The 19,615-nt window shown below is 37.3% G+C and overlaps 2 protein-coding genes across 3 annotated transcripts; one reads left to right on the top strand and one right to left on the bottom strand.

The window, feature by feature from the left end:
- The first annotated feature begins 6,564 nt into the window (after positions 1-6,564).
- Positions 6,565-9,284, top strand: LOC147864444 (microtubule-associated protein RP/EB family member 1A-like). Its single transcript, XM_087320276.1, has 9 exons — positions 6,565-6,883; positions 7,014-7,138; positions 7,405-7,473; positions 7,551-7,637; positions 7,752-7,861; positions 8,084-8,250; positions 8,326-8,432; positions 8,533-8,646; positions 8,771-9,284. Exons 2-9 carry the CDS (start codon positions 7,028-7,030, stop codon positions 9,002-9,004), a joined length of 999 nt encoding a protein of 332 aa, XP_087176402.1. The 5' UTR covers positions 6,565-6,883; positions 7,014-7,027; the 3' UTR covers positions 9,005-9,284.
- Positions 9,285-11,042: 1,758 nt separating this feature from the next.
- ARP8 (actin-related protein 8) lies at positions 11,043-17,146 on the bottom strand. Of its 2 annotated transcripts, none has more exons than XM_087320272.1 (13): positions 16,753-17,146; positions 15,630-15,709; positions 15,274-15,344; positions 15,068-15,135; positions 14,398-14,459; positions 14,230-14,327; positions 14,040-14,121; positions 12,996-13,138; positions 12,754-12,902; positions 12,432-12,559; positions 12,226-12,341; positions 11,924-12,051; positions 11,043-11,376 (listed from the first exon to the last, which is right to left on the bottom strand). In XM_087320272.1, the coding sequence occupies exons 1-12, from the start codon at positions 17,076-17,078 to the stop codon at positions 11,950-11,952; spliced, it is 1,425 nt and encodes a 474-aa protein (XP_087176398.1). In that variant the 5' UTR covers positions 17,079-17,146; the 3' UTR covers positions 11,043-11,376; positions 11,924-11,949. The 2 variants fall into 2 exon arrangements, with proteins under 2 accessions (XP_087176398.1, XP_087176397.1); XM_087320271.1 differs by lacking the exon at positions 11,043-11,376 and adding an exon at positions 11,711-11,841.
- Between the last annotated feature and the right edge of the window lie 2,469 nt (positions 17,147-19,615).

Raw genomic sequence — 19,615 nt, 5'->3', positions numbered from 1 at the left:
CTATCTTAAACCAAAATTCCTTTCTAGCCCCTGACGCATTTGGACCATAAATATTAAGAAAGCCCAACTTAAGATGATATATTGAGCTCTTCCCTCAACCAATATACGACAATCTAACACCTGTTGACTTCATTTCTCTGCTAAGGCTATACATAAACCTCCATGTTTATTTTGATTGCCAATCGCAGGAGTCCAATAGTATTTCCAATTTCCGTTTGACATATTCCCATATGTATCTATTCGCTTATCCGATAGATGAGTTTCTTGTAAACATATCATATCACAAACTCCCACATTAAACTTATGCAACTCTTGACGGACTCTACCCTTAAATTTCTTACTAAGAGCCCCTCCAAGCCCTTGAACATTCCATGAAATTTTTTGGAATTTATTCATAGCTTAACAAAAAGTTGCTTACTAACCTTAGTTCTCTCATCCATTGTCGACTTTTTAAACTTGCAATCCTTATTGCTTATTTTCAATCCATTGAGGGACATCTTATTTGAGTATGTAACCGTACTATGTTTCTTTGCATGATGCATGAATCGATTAATCATAATATTTCTATCCACTACTTTATTAAGAGTACTATGTACAACTGCCACATTTGTTTCTTGATTAATGTGGTGATTATAATTAAACCCACTTTCAAGATATTTAGCTTTCGACCTAGTTATACGCCCATTGTAGTTATGGGTATTCTCCCTTGATGAGTGACAAATTTTAACACTCACCATTTGTAACAAGTTAACCTCTTCCCCACTTTTTTCCACATTAGAGTCTTCCTTAAGGATTGTGTGACTTTCGTTTTCCTCATATACAACTAATGGCAAGGTTTCATCTCCCTTCATCCCTAAACCCTCATCATCATGCATCAAGATATCATTATCCTTGGGATGAGCCTCGCCCACCAAAGAGTCTAATAAATTATTACCTCTTGTGTTCATTTAAGAATTAGAAAGGTCACGATCTATAATATGCTCCATGTTATTTTTATGTTTGATAATTGAAGCTCCATCTACCTCCTCGACCAAGATAGCATCCCGTGGTAGTGTTTGTTTGAGATTACCAATTGGTTCAAATCTATTTCTTGTTGGCACCCATTTATTGGAAAGGTTCACATTCTTTGCAAAAAGGCCTTTTCCCTTTCTCACCATAGTCCAATCCTCCTCCCCTTCGGTAGCCCCCTTTTCCTTAAAGTTTTCATTACTATTCCCTTGTGACGCATTCTGTCACGTACAGTCTTTTGCCATATCCCCAATTTGCCTACATTTAAAGCATTGATTTGGCAATCCAACATATGTAATCTTTTGCACTCCCACTTTGCCGCCAATCACTGGCGACAATTGAATTGACGAGGGAAGAACCATATTACTATGACCTAACAACCTCACTATTGGTGTCTTTTGATTTTTTGCATTAAACCTCCCAATTTCTACATCCTCATTTATCAATTGCCCAATTGTGGCTGCAATATCCTTTATTACCGGCCGCCACTCTTTGGGTAAGGCCGGGAACATAACAGAAAAAACAAACCTTCTAGCAATTGTCTCCCTCAAGTCATCTAAATCAAATCCCGCATACCATTTCAAAAATTGCATCTATACTCCTTTCATCTTAACACTACCCACTAGAAGCAATTTATCTACCATATCACAACTCTTAAATTCAACATGGTAGCAACCCTTACCGAGAAATTGAATGTCGATTATTTGCGCTAACTCACCTTGCAACCGGGCTTGTAATAGATGATGCAGCTCGACCCGATTTGGACGACCTCCCACAACATAGATAACGATCGAATGCTATTGCAGGCGATCCACCTCCGTGTGTACCTTCTGTTCTGTGTCAAGAGAGAGACAGAAGTCCACCGTGAGATCTATGACAAGAGAAGAAGCGAAGGGTTGTACACTGGAATTCCCTTTTGTATGTTGTCGCAGCATCGAACGCACTCGTCATTTTTTTCACTCACAGAGAAAAACAAATATGCTTGGGCTACACAAGTTCGGAACAAAATTGGACATTATACTACATATGTTGCACCTAACTACAAAACCATATCCTTTGTTTAATGGGGAAAATTTTAGAGCCCATCTCATTGTCTACCATCAAAACCGCTGCTTCCATGAGACTTAGCTCACACGGTGAGACAAGGCGTTGTGGTAGAAGTGATGAGAGTAATCGTGTTAGCTCACACCATTACTTCTGATTGGATACAAGATCTTGAAAAATGGTTTGTAATATGGGATACAACACGCTTCATGATGTGAATGAGGCCTTTTTGCAATGCCCATATATCATGGCATAGGAAAACTGTGGAGGTTCATGCTTCACACGTTATACCACATATTTATACCTAACTACAAAATCACATTCTTTGTCAATGGGGAAACACAAACATCAATACATGTTAGAGGCCATCTAGATGTTTGTTATTTGAACCTTTGCTTCCACGCGACTTAGGTCACACTCACTACGATGTGAGACTAGGTGTTGGGGCGCAAGTGATGAGAGTAATCGACTAAACAAGTTCAAGAGTCTAGGTATCACACTTTGCCCTAAACAAGTTCAAGAGTCTAGGTATCACACTTCGATACAATGCTCTACCTTTGATCACATCCAACTATGTTTTCCACACATCTTCAACCAAACCCAATCCTTGCATTAATTTCTTCTAGAGGCACGATGTGCACTCTCTATTGCAACATTCATAAAAGTAAAGTTCTTGAACATTAAGAGTTGTTGCTCACTTTCACACATACTACATGAAAATGTTATATTTTTGGTGTCATAGGTCATATTTGATATTCGAAGGTGACAATAAAATCTATCTATATCTCAACTTCGTGGTTTATAAGTTTGAAAGTAATAAGTCTAAGTTCGATCTTCGCCATGGGCTATGCCCCATCTCATAGATCACAATTAGTCTCCCATGGATGTTAAAAAAGATCTCTCTCTCTCTAGGTTTGCTTGGGACCATCACCACAAATGTGTAGTATCTTTTCCTTCTAAATCGGAAATTAGGTTCTATCAAAACCCAATCTAACTTGGGAGAAAAAAGATAGAAATGTATATGGGGTTCATGAAAAGATGAAGATAAGAATTTGTAGGCTTTGTCTAGTACCCATTCAATGCTCATGACATACACTCGAAAAGGGGGGGAGACAAATTTGTATACTAGAGTTAGATACAAAGAGAAACATATACATGCCAAAGAGGGGGCAAGGGCATTTTGGTAATTGAAAAAATGGGTGTAGGGGATTTTATAAGCATCCAAAAACACAAGAAGTAACAAGACAAGCTATTACATGGCAATCAAAACAAGAGAAGTGAAGATAAATAAGCAAGATCTCTTGTGTAGGATAGGTTAGTCTTGGCTCCGCCTTCCCGAGAAAGGGATCGAGTTTGTGTATATTTTAACTAAAGGCGTATATTCTTTTTTGGAATATATATATATATATATATATATATATATATATGCGAAGAGGAATTTGGAGACTAAGGTTTCACGCCAATTTATTACAAATAGTCATCGTCGAATAACAACTAATCAATAAGCAGATAACATCCACAATTTTACAAGACTTAGATCTCCTCATTTGGTTACTATTTTAGCATTTACATTTGTAATCCCAAGTAGCCTTTTACCATGGCATGTCCTATTTAAAACAATCACAACCTTCAATTTGGCAAGCCCATGTTTGTATCTATGGGTCTAATGAAGAACAATGCTTTCGTAGAGGACTTAGTTTCCTTTTCTTGTTCACATTATCTGGGGAACCTGCATATTATCATACTGGCCACGGATTACTACTAGCAAGTCCTCAATATCATTTTAGGTATGCAACATACACAAATTCTATTACACATGGATCGTGTCCTCAACAAGTACTTTATTTAATACAAGCTACATGAGGTCTCTCTAGAAACCAATTTTTCTTGGGCACCTCTCAGCCTTGGTGTCTTGTGTGCTTTAATCTCCACCTACAAAGTATTGCCAAAGATCAAGTGCAAAACCCATGTATGGTATGCACAAACAATTAACAACACAAATATTTTCAATAGTTGCACGGTGAATGCAGTTTCTACAAACAAAACATACAATGATGATATACACCCATATGCTCCTAAGTAAGTCGATACAAATACCACTTAAAGACTTTTAGTGAATAAGTAACCTTTTGCATCCTCACCAAGATTGCTATAATACATTATATAACTAAACCTAATGGAACCATCTACTACATTAACTTTTCAACCACTCTCGTCGTTGACCATGATGAAAGGATTAGTTGTTATTTGTTTACACCAACACTTATGGTGTGGCTGATCACTCTTTTCTAAACTAGCCATTACCTATGAAGGACTCATAAAAGTTTGGTGTAAGCTCTAAAACAAGTATATAATACTGTGTTTAGTTCAAAACATTGGATTGTTAGCAAACTTGATAGATTTAGCATGATCAATGAGTTGCAGGCTTGGGATGTGATAAAGACTAATTTTTGGGAACTTTTGGGATCAAGCTTGGCAAGACACCTATTATGAGTGACATAAATTTTGATTTGGATCTAGCTTTGTGCCTGAGCAATTTTCTTGTTTGGCAATAATACTAGTCTAGGTCATTTGGTAGCTTGTAGTTAGGTTCTAACTTCTAATAATGCGGATTATGTATGCTCTCTTTTTCTTGTTTTGTCATTTTTTATTACAAATCAAAGGCTATTCTCTTAAGGAGCTGAAGGATACAATTATTGGTTACATTAGCATTATTTTTTTCCATAGAAAGTAACTTGGACAATAGATGCACCTATATTTCAAACAAATTAAAAGGAGCTTACTAGGAATAAATTTTATGTTTCATGTTTGCTTCAATAGTTTAAATGTTATTGATGATTTCAAATTTCTAATGATGGTTGGTGAAACACTAAGATTTTAGTGAGAACTTAAGAGAGGAGTTGTTTTAGAAAGGTTCTCGATAACATTGTAGATGATGGCCTATCCATGTAATATTCAAAGTTCAAACTATTGTGAATGGTTTCATGCAAAACTAAACACAATGTTGGTTGGAGGCATATATGTATATACATAAATAAACACACATATTTATAACTATGCATTAATCATGGATGTCGAGTCAAATTAATGCACAAATACAAGCATGCTCATAACATGTTGGTATAATCGCAAGCATTATGAAAAAGGTTCCCAAATGCACATTATTTCCTAATTAGCATGTGTGTAGTGATTTGCATAGAAGAGAGGCCTTTAGTTAATTAGGGAGCATAATACATTCCGACCATAATTCTACACGAACACAAATCCCATGGGTATGTTCAAGATCTGAGCACAAATCCCATGGGTATGTTCAACGAATCGCACATGCATCATGGTAGGGAGATAATGACCGATGCACTCATGGCATGGGGAGGATGTTAGTGCACATGGCACACACGTACACACCTATTCTCTCTAACTATTGGTTTTGGTGGTTTACAATGTAGCATCAAAGTCATAAGATCGAGAGAACCCAAGTTCCATCCTAACCATGGTGTGGATCAGTGGGTAGGCATCTCATAAGATCACAATTGGTCTTTAGGGTTTGTGGTCTCCTTGTGGACGATATTCTTATCTATTCTACTCACTAGCCACCAGCCACCCCCCAAGATCTCACCACAAAACAGGTGTGACACGTAGAATTCTCTTTTGTCGCAAACAAGCAGGCGGATAAACCTGGTGAATTGGGGGGGGGGGGGCTTTGTTCACGAAAAGAAGAAGGCGAGGGTAGTGTTGTGGGGCAGGCGAGGCATTTGTCGGGTACCGGCTCTCTCTCTTTCTCTCTCTCTCTCTCTCTTGCAACCCTCCCTCATCACATTTACATGGGATGCAAAGACCAATAGTGTTTCTTGTGTTATTTTTGGTGGTTGTTTATTATATATAGTAAAGCTAGATTTAGACAGGCAGCCACACCCACCCACAAAGAGAGAGAGAGAGAGAGAGAGAGAGAGAGAGAGAGAGTAAAGGAGGGCCATGCCAAGAGGGAGGGGCATTTCTTGTAATTTTTAAAAACCCACCCCCACCCCACCAAGGAATATACATATAAAAACAAAAACAAAAAACCGCTGGTTTTTCGTGCTCAAAAAACAAATTCTGCTCTTCCAAAACCACTCAATTATTCTCTCTCTCTCTCTCTCTCTCTCTCTCTCTCTCTCAATCAAAAAACGTGTGTGTGGGGGGAAAAACGGCTCCATTTTTGTGTTTTGATTTCTTTCCTGCCTTCTCTCTCTCTCTGATCTCTGATTCTTCTGTGTCTGTCTGTGATCTGACACCATTTCTCGAAATTTAGCTTCTCTGAAGAACAGAAGACTATCATCTATCTGCTGAGGAGGAGGAGGAGAAGAAGAAGAAGAAGAAGAAGAAGAAGAAGAAGAAGAAGAAGAAGGAGGAGGAGGAGGAGGAGGAGGAGGAGGAGGAGGAGAAGGAGAAGGAGAAGGAGAAGGAGAAGGAGAAGGAGAAGGAGAAGGAGAAGACAGAAGAAGAGGTGAGAAGGAAGAAAGAGAAGGAGAAGACAGAATAAGAGGTGAGAAGGAAGAAGGAGGGGGAGGAAGTAGACGTACGAAGTACGAAAGAAGAAGACAACTAGAAGTTGTGAAGAAAAAGAAGCCCCCGTTATTCTGAAGAGAAACGAAGAAGAAGAAGAAGACGTAGAAGTGCATTCTGCAAAAATGGAACCTTCCTCATCCTGAAAGTAGAGGCATCATTATTCCGGCAGAGAATACGAAGATTCGTTCGCTGTTTATTCTTGCCATCTCTGCAATCTTCATTTCCTTGTCAGAAGAAGGATATTCTGATCACTTTTAAACTACTCAATTTCAGCTTCTTGCCCCAGGTTTGAAGTTTTAACTTCAGATGTTCACCACCATTGCCATAGATTTTGATTCTTGAACTGTGCTCAAACTTCGAGCTTTAGCTGCAAAATGTCAAAGCATTTCATCACGGATTTGCTGTTTTTTCTACAGACTTTAAGGCCTCCATGGCTGCTGCAAATATCGGGATGATGGATGGTGCTTATTTTGTGGGCAGAAACGAAATCCTTCAGTGGATCAACACAAGTTTGCAGCTCAATCTCACGAAAGTGGAAGAGGTAAATCGACCAAACACCATAAATTTTTTAGCTTATATTATCTCTTATACGCTGCAATATGTTCTCGTCTATTTCTCACACAAGCGCGGGATGATGTGGACATTCTGGGGCAATAACAAAAACAAAATTGAGATTTTTGTAAAATTTAGGTGTTCTTATCAGAAAATAGAAATTTACATCTATTTTTCAGTAGACCAAGTGTGAATGTACCACATTGTGGAGCTAACCATTGATCTTTCAATCGAATCAATCTGATCTGATTTCAGGCAGCTAAGGGAGCTGTGCAGTGTCAACTAATAGATGCAGTCCATCCCGGCACTGTTCCAATGCATAAGGTTGGATTAAATGTTAATGCCGTGTTCATCAAACTCTCTCATTCTTGTCTTCCTCTCATTTGAACTGGATTATTCAGGTTAATTTTGAAGCTAAGACTGAGTATGACATGATCCAAAATTACAAAGTGCTGCAGGATGTTTTCAACAAGCTAAAAATTGAGAAGGTATGAGTATATCTGATGCTGAAAGATGAAAAACAGCTTTTTACTTCCAAAACAGCTGAAAGGTATGAGAAGTCTAATTCAAGGGAAGTCTTATTTTTACATTTCATGGAACAGCATATTGAGGTAAACAAGCTTGTGAAAGGACGGCCTTTGGACAATCTAGAATTCATGCAATGGCTGAAGCGATATTGCGATTCAATAAATGGAGGATTTATAAATCAGAAGTATGGATTCTTTTCATCTCTTTCCATTATCAAGAGCATTAAAGAGTATAAGATTACCAAACCTGGTTGCTTTTCTTCTTTTCATCTTTTTGGGATTCAGCAGCATACTAAAGATTACAGAGCTTAGTTGTTTTTTCTATTTCATCTCTTTCGAGATTCAGAAGCACTTACGAATTTGTGATTGCAATCTCAGTTGCTGGGTTTTTATTGTTAATTTCACAGCTATAGTCCTGTAGAGAGGAGAGAAGCATGCAAAGGAGGGAGAGATGCAAACAAGAAAACATCTCCTGCCCTTGTTCCTGCAAAGCCATCACATACAACAGGAAAAGCTACCTCCACAATCGGTCCAAGAAGAGTTGAAGTTAATGCACAAACAACTGTAACTAATGGTCCGTCTTCATCATAGCTCTTGTATGTTACTAGTTTTATGGATTTTTTGAAGAAACTAATATTCTTTTTATCAGGAAACAAGAATACAAGACCTGTACCTGTATCCATCCATCCATCCATGCCTTCGCCACCTCAAGTTCCTATGGTTCCTGCATCAGAACTTGATATGATTAATGAACAGGTCCTGCTTTCATTTTCTCATGAAAAAAATACAGGAATAAAAATGTATTTATTTATTTATTTATTCGTGTTTTTGTTGATATCAAATCTCACTATCACAGGCTACAGAGCTTAAACTCTCGGTTGACAGCTTAGAAAAGGAGCGCGATTTTTACTTCGCAAAACTCCGAGATATTGAAATACTGCTTCAATGTCCAGGGATTGAAATGTCCCCGGTAATATACAATAGATCCACTTATCAACACTTCACACTTTTCATATCTCATTGACAAGTTTTAAACTTCTGATTCAGAATCAAAGGACTGATAACCAACTATTTCATGTTGAATTTGTTTGTAGATTGTCACTGCAATTCAGAAAATCCTATATGCAGCTGACCACAGCCCCAGTGTCCTCGAAGAATGCCAAGCCATGGTGTCGTCTCGTTCTTATAATAATGCTATTCAAGAAGAAGCCGAGGATGATTATATCTATGATAAGACGAGGAGGGAGAGCAATAAACGGAAGCCTTTTCTGAATTCTGAGATCGTATCTGTAGGTACTGAGACAATGTCACCAAGGCCGCGAAGGTAAAGGCTGTCTAGAATAGAATAGACGCATGTAATTTAGAGATGATGGTGGCCATTAAAATATATCTCTTGGGTAATCTCCTATAAACATCCTGTTTTTATGGAGGTTAGCATATGTAGGATTTCCAATTTTCAATCTTATTTGGATTGATCAGCTCTGCCCGTATTTACTACCAAACACAAGAGGTTTCTATGTCTTTTAAGCAAATATCATGAAAATCAGATTTGTGGTTGAATGTACATCCATTTCCAAAGCTTCAGAGAAAAGGTATTTGAAGACTCAATGCTCCACCTGTCCTTTGATCTGAATCATGGACAATGCAAAAAAAATCAGCTGTTGCAAGCCAGATTTTCTTTTTGCATCGATGAAAAGATGTGTATCAATAAGCATGGCATGTTTTCTTTACATGAACCAACTCAGTTTGACATGGCACATGGAACTAGTAATTGCGCTTAAGATATTGTAGAGATTTTAACTACAAATTGGTAATATTGGAGGCTGTTCACAACATCAGCTCTGTAAAGGCTACAAAACATCTGAGTTCTGGCAACTAGTGTGTTAGAGAAGTTTACCAGCATTGCATGTAGACATGGATGCTAGGGCTTTCTAACTAGTCTAGCATGTAAGTAGTTAATAACTTTGTGTGCAAATCTTGGGGTTAGTATTATTGTATCTCAAATGGTTCATATGAGATTTTCGTAGGATCATTGCTTACAGGTATCATCTCACACCAACCATTTGCAAAGCACAGAAACGTTTGTCACATTTTCAGATTCATCACTGTATTAGATTTGCTCTGGTAGTATCTGAATTGCTTAAATTATTTAACTCCATAGCTTTCGTTTCCTCTCTTCATGTTAGATTTTGTTCATTTCATACCAGGTGAATCTGTTTTGCCAGTATCTTGATTACCTATCATTCATCCGTTGCTAATGAGCTAAACTGAGAATTATGTTATTTGAACACTGATATTTGTGTATATTTTCTGTATAAATTAGAGCTTGCATTTGTTGTTTCATTTTGTTGCTGAGCTGAGGATTTCATCACAAAGATTTCCAAGATTTTTTAAAACTTCAACTCGCATAAATTAGATCATTCTGGAATACTTATTTTCAAGTAAATTATTCACTCCTAGTTTATACCTAGAATAATTGGTGTAGCTTTTTGTGAATAAATTTATTATAATTTGGTATAGATATCTCTATTTGCTTTCTTCACTTTTTATAATTGGCCTCTTTATGGACGATCAAAATTATAATTCTTATTTTAATTTATGGTTAATATGCTAGCAACTATGATGTGATTAACTTGGATTTTGGGATGATAGTTTGAATATGAAACCGTGTGTGTAAATAATGGTAACTAGGTAATGTGCTAGAGTAGCCATTATTATGAGAGCTTCACAATCTCTTTGTTTGCTCAAATGAATGGAGTCTTTCTATTTGAATCTTAACAAATAGAATCATAACATGCATCGCATATGTCAATGTCCAACCCGTAGATGAAGGTTCATCTTACATAGAAGTTGAGGCAAAAGCAAATATTCAATAACATTACTACTATTAGCTTTCATATTTTCATATGATGAAACATCAATATGTACTCAACATTTCCAATGCTTAATTGGCTCATTGTTTGGATGGATGCAGATAACAAAAGAGGAAATGGTTGGAAATTTATGAGGGTCATATTCAAATTTATATCCTCCACATGGATATCAAAATGTCTATGAATAGTATTTGTATGAATTACAAATGAAATTATATCAAATTCCATTTTGTACATTCAAATTTCAGGTGTCACCAATAAATTGCAGCATTCTTGTGCATATCTACATATATTTTGAAGTATTCACCTCTGTTGGTGCACCATTGTACTGGAAAGGCCAATTATTAGCAAATGTTTTGGAAATGAATTGTTTGATCCATATAAATAGTCTATTAACCAATCAAACAAAAAATTTGGATCAAATTTCCATGAGAGCACATGATCTACAATAGCAAAATTTACATTGATCTGAATCTTCCAAAGCGGGTCAAGGTATATGAACTATGTGACTAGGATGTGATTTACATACAAGAACATAAAGAACATGAATCCAAGTAATATAGAGAATAAAATATATCCGAGTCACATACAAGATATATATTTATTCTCTCCACTTACTACAAAGTAGTAATACCTCTTCTTAGTGAAGATTTGCATAAGGCTATCAAAAAGAGAAAGACATATATAGCTCAATTGGTGAGGTTATAAAGAAACCAGAAAGTCATGACCTCAACTCTTTGGTTAAGAAGTCGATGTTAAGCTTCCAAAAAAATCTTGAGCTTAACCACCCTTTCCATGGCCATAATCTGAATCGGACTTGATTTGGTCTAAGACAAAAGCATTGCTTTAAGAATCTTTAGAAGAAAGCAATGTAGTCATTTTCAAATCTTTCTAATGTGAACTTAAGAGATAAAAGGATACAAAAGTTCACCAATGTAGTCACTCATAAGCTTTTGGGCATATTCTGAAGTATATTTTACCTCAATCCTAAACAAATTTGGAGAGAGATAGAAAGATATATTTTATTACCATCTTCGGAGCCACTCTCATTGTTCAAGAATTTTACTAATGCAAGAGATGGGGGTGGGGGGGTGGTAGGACACTGCAATAGTAGGGTGATATATCTATGCTACATTTTCCCTAGTATAATGCAAAATATTATCTTCTGAGAATACATATTATCTTAGTATAATAAATATACATATTATCTTCTGAGAAAAAATCACTATAATACAAAATATAACATGAATGCACTGTGAGGTAAAACCTTGATAGCTATTGTCGAGCATAGCCTAATAGCCATGAAAGCATACCAAACAAAACAAAATCAGCATGGATGGCCTTAATGATATTAGATAAATTCACTTGGAATACCTTCAACGACGAATTGAGGAATTAGATTAGAAAGTGAGGTTTCTTGAGGGCCCTTTTGTCTTTAGCTCTTGACCGATAACTTTGAAGTCTTTTTTTGTAATGCACCAAGAATCCTGGAAACTGCTAAGCTGCAGAATACAAAAATGGTTCAAGGGTTAGCGTTTGGGTTTAGTACCAACACTTGAGATAAGAACTCTATAGATAAGCTAATTGTTGGATTCAGGAAAATTAAGCCATATTGCTTAAAGTTTATACATGTAGAATTATACGAATAGTTGAGCCACATATGAGAGAAATCATACATTACTGATAACCTTTGCACCAAGCCACACTGATGATTCATGTTGTGGAGGAATAACAGTAACACTTTGTGATAATGAAGATGGTAGAATTTTACATAGTTCCTTTCTCAACCTCTCTAAGGATACAATTCAAACGACAAACAGTTATTGGCAACCCAAAAATGTTTCCAATACCATGAACATGATGCAATTCTTCAAAACCACACCTGACAAACCAGGTAGGCAAGCTGAGCCACCACACAGCACCACAGTTTTATACCATCCAAAATCGTCATAGATTTGTGCACAATGTTCCATACATAATGCTACTGCTTGCTGCAAACTCATTGCTTGCCTGCACAATACATAGATAGACCTTCACGTAACCAAAACTAACATGAAATAATGAATCCAATGTTTATTAACCCAAGTCTTTTTTAGTCTTGAGGGAACCAAGCACAGGGACAGAAGGTGAACTCCTCTAATTAACTAGTACAAGTAAAAAAATACAAAACAAAATAACCCCAAGAAGAGTCTTAGGAGCTTTACAGTCCTCCAATCTGGGGCTGAAATAATATCTCGCAGGCCATGAAGCGCTCATGGTTGAGCTTAAATTCACCCTGGGAATCTATGACATACGATGCTTCTGTATTTTTGCACAGCTCTGCTTCATAATCATAAGCTACGTAACAGAGGTTCTGCTCAAAATTACAGACAGGTGACCCTCATGAATTCTTATACAAAAAACAAATTTGGCCAAAGTAAAACATTGTCTGGGAAAAGTATGAAACCTCTTTTAGAATCTTCACAACTGCGATGTTATCAAAATAAATGCCACTCTGCTGCATTAGTTCTGACAAGTGGGCAGTCAGCTGTAAGGCCCCTTGACCAGTCACCTCCACTCCAATATTGCGCATAATGTTGCCATGCAGAACTGCAGATTAGCATCAAATCTTTTGTATTGTATAGAGATACACTTTTAAAAGCTAACATGCAAGTAAATTTATTGAATTGCCTTCATATGTCATATGCTGAGGTAATAAATGATAACATGAATAATCAACCTCTGATATGGACAAGCTACAACCCTAAAGATCCAACAATCACATCTAAGTGCTTCTCTTCATACTGGAGTTCAGCTTGCTATATACACATGATAATAACACTATCTTTTGCAGCTTGCAACTCAAATCAGACCCCTGCATGGTCATGGCACGTAGGCCATGACTAAGAGAAAAAATGAACATTGAAGCCGACGAAAAAACCATCCAAATATGCTTCAGATACACAAGTTTTTTTTTTATCTCTGAAATTATTTGGATAAGTGCAGATTTCACACTTTCTTTTACCTCTTGAGTCTTGAGAACTGCTCTACTAAGACTTCTCTGAAATTCATCTGGGTTTCAAATTCCCATTTCAAACTTTTGTACCTTCAACTTCCTGAGATATTTCAATAACAACTTGGATAATCTCATACTTGTGAACTACTAAAATTTGTACATGCATGATTACAGCTGTTTCAAAGATGTGTTAATAGAATGCTTAAAAGCACCCCTGGTATTTAATGTGATAGACAAATATAATGTGATAGATATCATTCAGATACACTCATCAACATTCAAAAGGCCCAAGTCAAGCAGATGTGCAGTGCTTTATCAGCAATGGTGCCTGAACCTTTTATACAATTGAAGTGCACACTAATCTCGCAGAATAAATTAGTGAACTTAGAGATAATATCCTAAAGTCAAGAGACTAGATCTGAGAACCCCAGGTAGACACTTCTATATTAACATCATCTTTTGGAAAGAAACTATATCTTCAGGTTGTTATATTACCTGGGACAACTGAGGTGAGTTGAAAGCCTATGTTAACAACAATTCCGGAAAGTTGTTTTGCCGCAAGAAGACCCAAAACAGCCTGTGCATGGCATGAAAAAACAACACACCATTCATACATTAATATAGTTTACAACCACAGTAAAAAACAAGTTATCTGGATAAAAAATAATTAAACCATAAGCATTACCTGATCGACTGCACAGACAGCACGTACACCCATGTCAAACAATACCTTGTAAGTCACATAGCATAAATTCCTTCTCGCAGCTATAGCAGCGTCCGTTTCTGTATAATTTCTAGATTTAAATGTCTGCTAAAAATAGCAGTCATAAGGCTTGAGCTTCTATATACGTACCATCACAATAGCATATTGGAGTTGATATGACTACAGGCTGGGATGATGGCTTTGCTACTAACCTATCCAGCATAAGATATAATCACATCACTTATGATGTATTAAACATTCTTTATGAAAACCGTAATGCCTGAATTTGTGAACATGCAATCACCCATGGAATATCCGTTAGATATCATTGCAGTATCTAAAGGAACAGCACACAAAACTTCTTGTAACTATACAATCTAAATGTTTTCACTCTACTTCATCTCCCGTTCCCTATAGAAGGAAAAACCAAGCACTTTGTGGCATGGTTTGGCAGATTTAATATGAATACAACAAACCACCATATAGTATCTCTGGGTCTCTGGGTTAGAATTACAAACTCAATTAATGGATCTCCCATGGCAGTATTCATTCATTAACTCCAATGGCATAAAGAAACATACATATGACCTCCGAACCTTAGTTTAAAGGCATGTGCAGAGGATAAAGGTATACCTCAATGGAAAGGCAGATTCAATGGATGAAGAAACACAAAGTAAAACTTGCAGAGTATGATCTCCAGTGTATAAATGCCTATAACTTCTATTACCTAAACCATAACCATTAAAGAATATAATGCAGAGGCTAGAGCCATTTAGTACCAGCTTGATTAAAAAAACTGAGATTGAGATGGCACACATACCGGCCATAAACGTTTGAAAAGAAATCCTTCAAAGAGGCATACATTGGAATCTCAATATTGCCATGTGCCTAATCATATCAGTGGTCGACGGTTAATATTCATAGATTCTGAAAGTTCTCTAAATTTTGCCACTGTGAGAAAGGCACTCACATGCAGCGTGTCAATGATGAAAACACAAAATTGTATTCAGTAGTACATTTATTTACCATATAAGTCTGAAATCTCCCAGTAGGCCTATCAGAATCACTCCAACCAAATTTACAATAGCCAGACCCTCCTGCCAACAAAACCCACCGAATAGTCAAAAGCTTGCTGCTCAATAGACATTGAGCATACTACCCTATACTGTAAGGGTAAGCCACAGCCACAATGGTGCGTAACTTTTCTATGTCGGAAGGATCCAGCTCATTTTATTTAATTGACATATCACTCCATTGATTAGCATTCTAAAGAAATAAATCTTGCACTTAAAGTGAACAAACACTTTTATTGCAGTTATTATATATGAAAAACAATACAAGTTGCAAGCCCTATTAGTAAAAGTCATGGGAATTTTAGTTACCATCAATTATAACAGACCGTGGTTGTTGATGCCTTGCATTATACAAAGTGTGAAACGATGCAATCTCAGCTTTTGTTGGCCTGAAGTTGAAGAAGGTAAAATGTTGGAACTTGTATGCATAATCTTCTTACAAAACTCAATGCATGAGAAGATAGTACACACATAACTACAACAGTTTCCTTTGAAAAGAAAAGAGCTTGATAAAACTTACACAGATCAGGGATTTCATGAGTGCACATGTTTTTCCAGGATGATGATTTATATAACAAAGAAATGAGATCTATAAAACTCGTGCCAAACAAGGAACTTCATGAATTTATACAATGAGTTTGCCTGGCGACTTATATTGAAAAAAAATAGTAAATAAAACTTACTCAAACTTAGGAATTTCAAATGAATGCAAGATATGTTTTCCTTTGATGATCGGATCAAATGTTTTGCCTTTGAATTATCTCAAAAAAGAGAATACATCAACAAAATTTATTCAGACCAAAGAAAATTATGAATGACTGTGATTTTTTCCCTTAGTTACCTCAATGAGACAACAGATTGGTATATCTAATCTGAAAGCAAACAATAAGTTTATCAACGCTTCATGCATCTCAAATTTTCACTTATGAATTAACTCAAAAGACAAGAGATGGATAAAACTAAGAATTTAATGAATGCACACCGTGTTTTTCCCTTAATTATAATTCTGAAAAAGACAAAGAGATCAATAAGACTTATGCAATTTTATGAATGCATACCATGTTTTCCATCAAAAAAAAAGTCTCTCAAAAACATAAAGAACCGTGTATATTTCCTTATGAATCAGCTCAAAAAATAACAGAAATTGATCGAAGTTTATTCGCAAACCATGTTTTTCCTACCTTATGGAAACATGGAGATTAACAAAACTTCTCCAAAAGCAAGAATTTCGATTAGAAATATCATGCTTCTCCTTGTGACTTAGCTCAAGAAAAGACAACAGGTATATAAAAACCGATGGAAAACCAATGGCTTCCATAAAGAAGGCAGGAGATTGCTATCGAATATACTCACAACAAACACTAAACTTTTATATTCATCTTCTTACTAATTAGCTCGAAGAAGAGACAGAAAGTTCAGTGAAGGAACTTACTCGGAGAAAGACAGGCCATGGGTGAGCGAAGTCTCAGAGAAGAGAACAAGAGGCCAAGAGGGACCACATTCAGAAACGAGGAGGTTAGCCCACAGCGACTCGGAAACGGCAGCTGCTAGCCAGGATTTGCAGACGAGCGATGCAGAGACGAGGTCTCGGGGGGAGAGGAGGGAGAAGATGGAGAGCAAGACATCATCAGATAAGCCATCGAAGGATTGGGAAGGATCGGCAGGATCAAGGGAGGGAGGGGAGGAACGGGGGGGAGGAGAAGGGGGAGGGGACAAGGAGAGCACAGAGCAACAGACGCTGCGTCGCAAGCGAGGCATGGATGGTATGGAGGGATCATCCAGGCATGATCGGAATCTCTGTCAAGAAGACCATGGATCAGATCGATCGATCGATCTCTCTGTAGCTTCTCTGTGTGTATGTTCTCTGTCTGTGTATTTTATCTGTATCTCTTCTCTATACATACATACATACATACATATCTCTTCTTCTTCTCTGTATGTATTTATTTCTCTGTATCTCTTCTCTGTATGTCTTATTTTTCTCTGTATTTTTTGTGTGTCTTCCTTCTCTCTGTTCTAGCCTTTCTTCTGTGTACTATCCATCCATGTACATAAGATAACATAATTTTATGTGTACTCACGAAGAACCCGATACACATTATCCCTGTCTCTCGTGTCTCGTATGCATACGTATGCGTGTTACGTATACGTATTGTGTGTGTGCGTATACGTATGCTCGCCTGGTTTTTTGGGTATATGGTAGGTATTCTACACATGCTTGGTTATTAAGGTACAAGACTTCGGGTCTGGATCTTTATTCAATGCACCCCGGGTCGAGTACTAATATGTGTTGTTTTCCTAGGTACATACATATATGGTATGTACGAATGCTTAATTTCTCGGCACAATACTTGGGGTTTGGATCTTTATTCCATGCGCCCCAACTCGGTGTCGATCTGTGCCATTTATTCGGGTGTATGGTATGTACGCATGCTTGGTTACTCGGTACAAGACTTGGGGTTTGGATCTTTGTTCAGAATTTAACTCTACAACAAGCTCGGTAGGAGACCTAGGGCTCAATCCAATCAGAATATTGAAGGAGTGTATTGATATAGATGTGTACTTGGCATTTCTTGCAAGTATACATGGTACTTGGTAGAAGACTTGGGTTTGGATCATGTTCATGATTAGATATACAAAAAACTTGGTTGGAGAACAGGGCTCAACTCATTAGAAGATTGAAGGAGTGTAGACTTCTTAATCGGATGATTTGGAGCTTGGTAGGATGCCTCAATTTGATTCATCTGATGATGGAGAGCTTTTGTAAGAAACTACATTTTGATTCAAACCCCAATGACACTCCTAAAAAGAGCCTTATAAATGCATAGCATACACAAATTTGTCAATGAGGTCAAGCATAGGGGAATTAGCTTGGGGACAATACATATGTTGAGCAGAGTGTTTGTCATAGCATGTGAATTGGTTTTGACTCATTGGGTGACTAAGCACTATACACGTCTCGTTAACAAATTCCTTAAAATGTCATGAACATGTAACCATTAACTCATGAGATAGGTTGTTGACCTTCATCTAGGAGTTGGGTGACCATAAATTTATTTGATTATCAATTGTGTACATGTTTGCTTTACCATACCTTAAGGAACCAATAATGCCAAATCCATGCTCATTATTAGCTTGTTTACAATCATCAATGAGACCATAGCTAAGCCCATTTACTCAAGAATGAGCTAATTGTCTGCACTTGGTATAGTTAAAGCAAGTGGATGCATATTACCCTAATCATTAAGATCAAGAGTTTTTTACCTAATTTATGAAATAGAATATAGGTCACCAACCTAGGAGACTAGATTGGGCCAAGAGAAGCATAGAATATGAAAATGCATGTCATCCAATAACACTCCAAAAAGAGCCTAGGATATGAAAAATGTCAGTAACCCAATAGCACTCTCAAAAGCAGCCTTTTATTTAGTACCTAAACTTGATTCTCTCTCATAAAAATGGTTAAACTAGTTGCATGTTAAAACCTTTTGTTCATCATGTGCATGACACCTCATACACTCATCACATACAAAAGAATAATGTAGTGACAATAGAAGTTAACATCTCTCCCTCATAAAAATGTTTGAACTAGTTACACGTCAAAACCTTTTGTTCATCACGTGCATGACACCTCACACAAGCATTACAAATACAAAAGAATAATCTAGTGACAGTAGAAGTTGACATTTCCATAGCAATTATAGCAATATACAGAAATACTAGGGATCGGCAACGGTTCGGTTTAGACTTAGCCGGTTTGGCTTGGATCAAGCCAAACCGGCTAAGCCTAAACCGTTTACAGGATCTCAAACCTGAGCCGAGCCGGTTCACAAACCGGTTTAGGCTAAACCGGTTTATGCTAAACCAGTTTGTGAACCGGTTTGGTAAACGGCTTGTAAACTGGTTTCTAAACCGGCTTGGAAACCGGTTTAGAAACCTCCCTCTCTCTCCCTCTCTCCCTACCTCCCTCTCTCTCAAATGATCCACTATATACTATATACTATATACTATACATTGTACAAGCTCTCCCTCCCACTCTCTCTCACGTCTGTGGTCTCGACTCTCTCTCCCTCTCCCTCTCTCTCCCCTCTATGTAGTTCCTCTCTCTCTCTCTCATGTCTATGGTCTCGACTCTCCCTCCCTCCCTCCCTCTCTCTCCCCTCTATGTAGTTCCTCTCTCTCTCTCTCTGTCACGTCTATGGTCTCGACTCTTGACTCTCCCTCCCTCTCTCTCTCTCTCTCTCCCCTCTATGTAGTTCCTCTCTCTCTCTCTCTCCCTCTGTGTAGTCTCTCTC

Source organism: Azolla caroliniana, unplaced genomic scaffold, assembly GCF_043228905.1.
Source record: "Azolla caroliniana isolate FFs.n. ecotype wild unplaced genomic scaffold, voAzoCaro1.0.p SCAF_5, whole genome shotgun sequence".
Taxonomy (NCBI): domain Eukaryota; kingdom Viridiplantae; phylum Streptophyta; class Polypodiopsida; order Salviniales; family Salviniaceae; genus Azolla; species Azolla caroliniana.
Note: the sequence above shows the minus strand (reverse complement) of the source record. Positions and strands in the feature narration are given on the sequence as shown.

Bases quoted from the DNA above. Each gene is read 5' to 3' on its own strand.
- LOC147864444 (XM_087320276.1), top strand. From the start codon at position 7,028: ATGGCTGCTGCAAATATCGGGATGATGGATGGTGCTTATTTTGTGGGC. The intron at 7,139-7,404 runs GTAAATCGACCA...ATCTGATTTCAG, and splicing joins ATCTCACGAAAGTGGAAGAG to GCAGCTAAGGGAGCTGTGCA. The intron at 7,474-7,550 runs GTTGGATTAAAT...TGGATTATTCAG, and splicing joins GCACTGTTCCAATGCATAAG to GTTAATTTTGAAGCTAAGAC.
- ARP8 (XM_087320272.1), bottom strand. From the start codon at position 17,078: ATGCCTCGCTTGCGACGCAGCGTCTGTTGCTCTGTGCTCTCCTTGTCC. The intron at 15,345-15,629 runs GTAACTAAAATT...TTTTGTTGGCAG, and splicing joins ACGGTCTGTTATAATTGATG to GAGGGTCTGGCTATTGTAAA. The intron at 15,136-15,273 runs GTAAATAAATGT...TGATATGATTAG, and splicing joins GGAGATTTCAGACTTATATG to GCACATGGCAATATTGAGAT.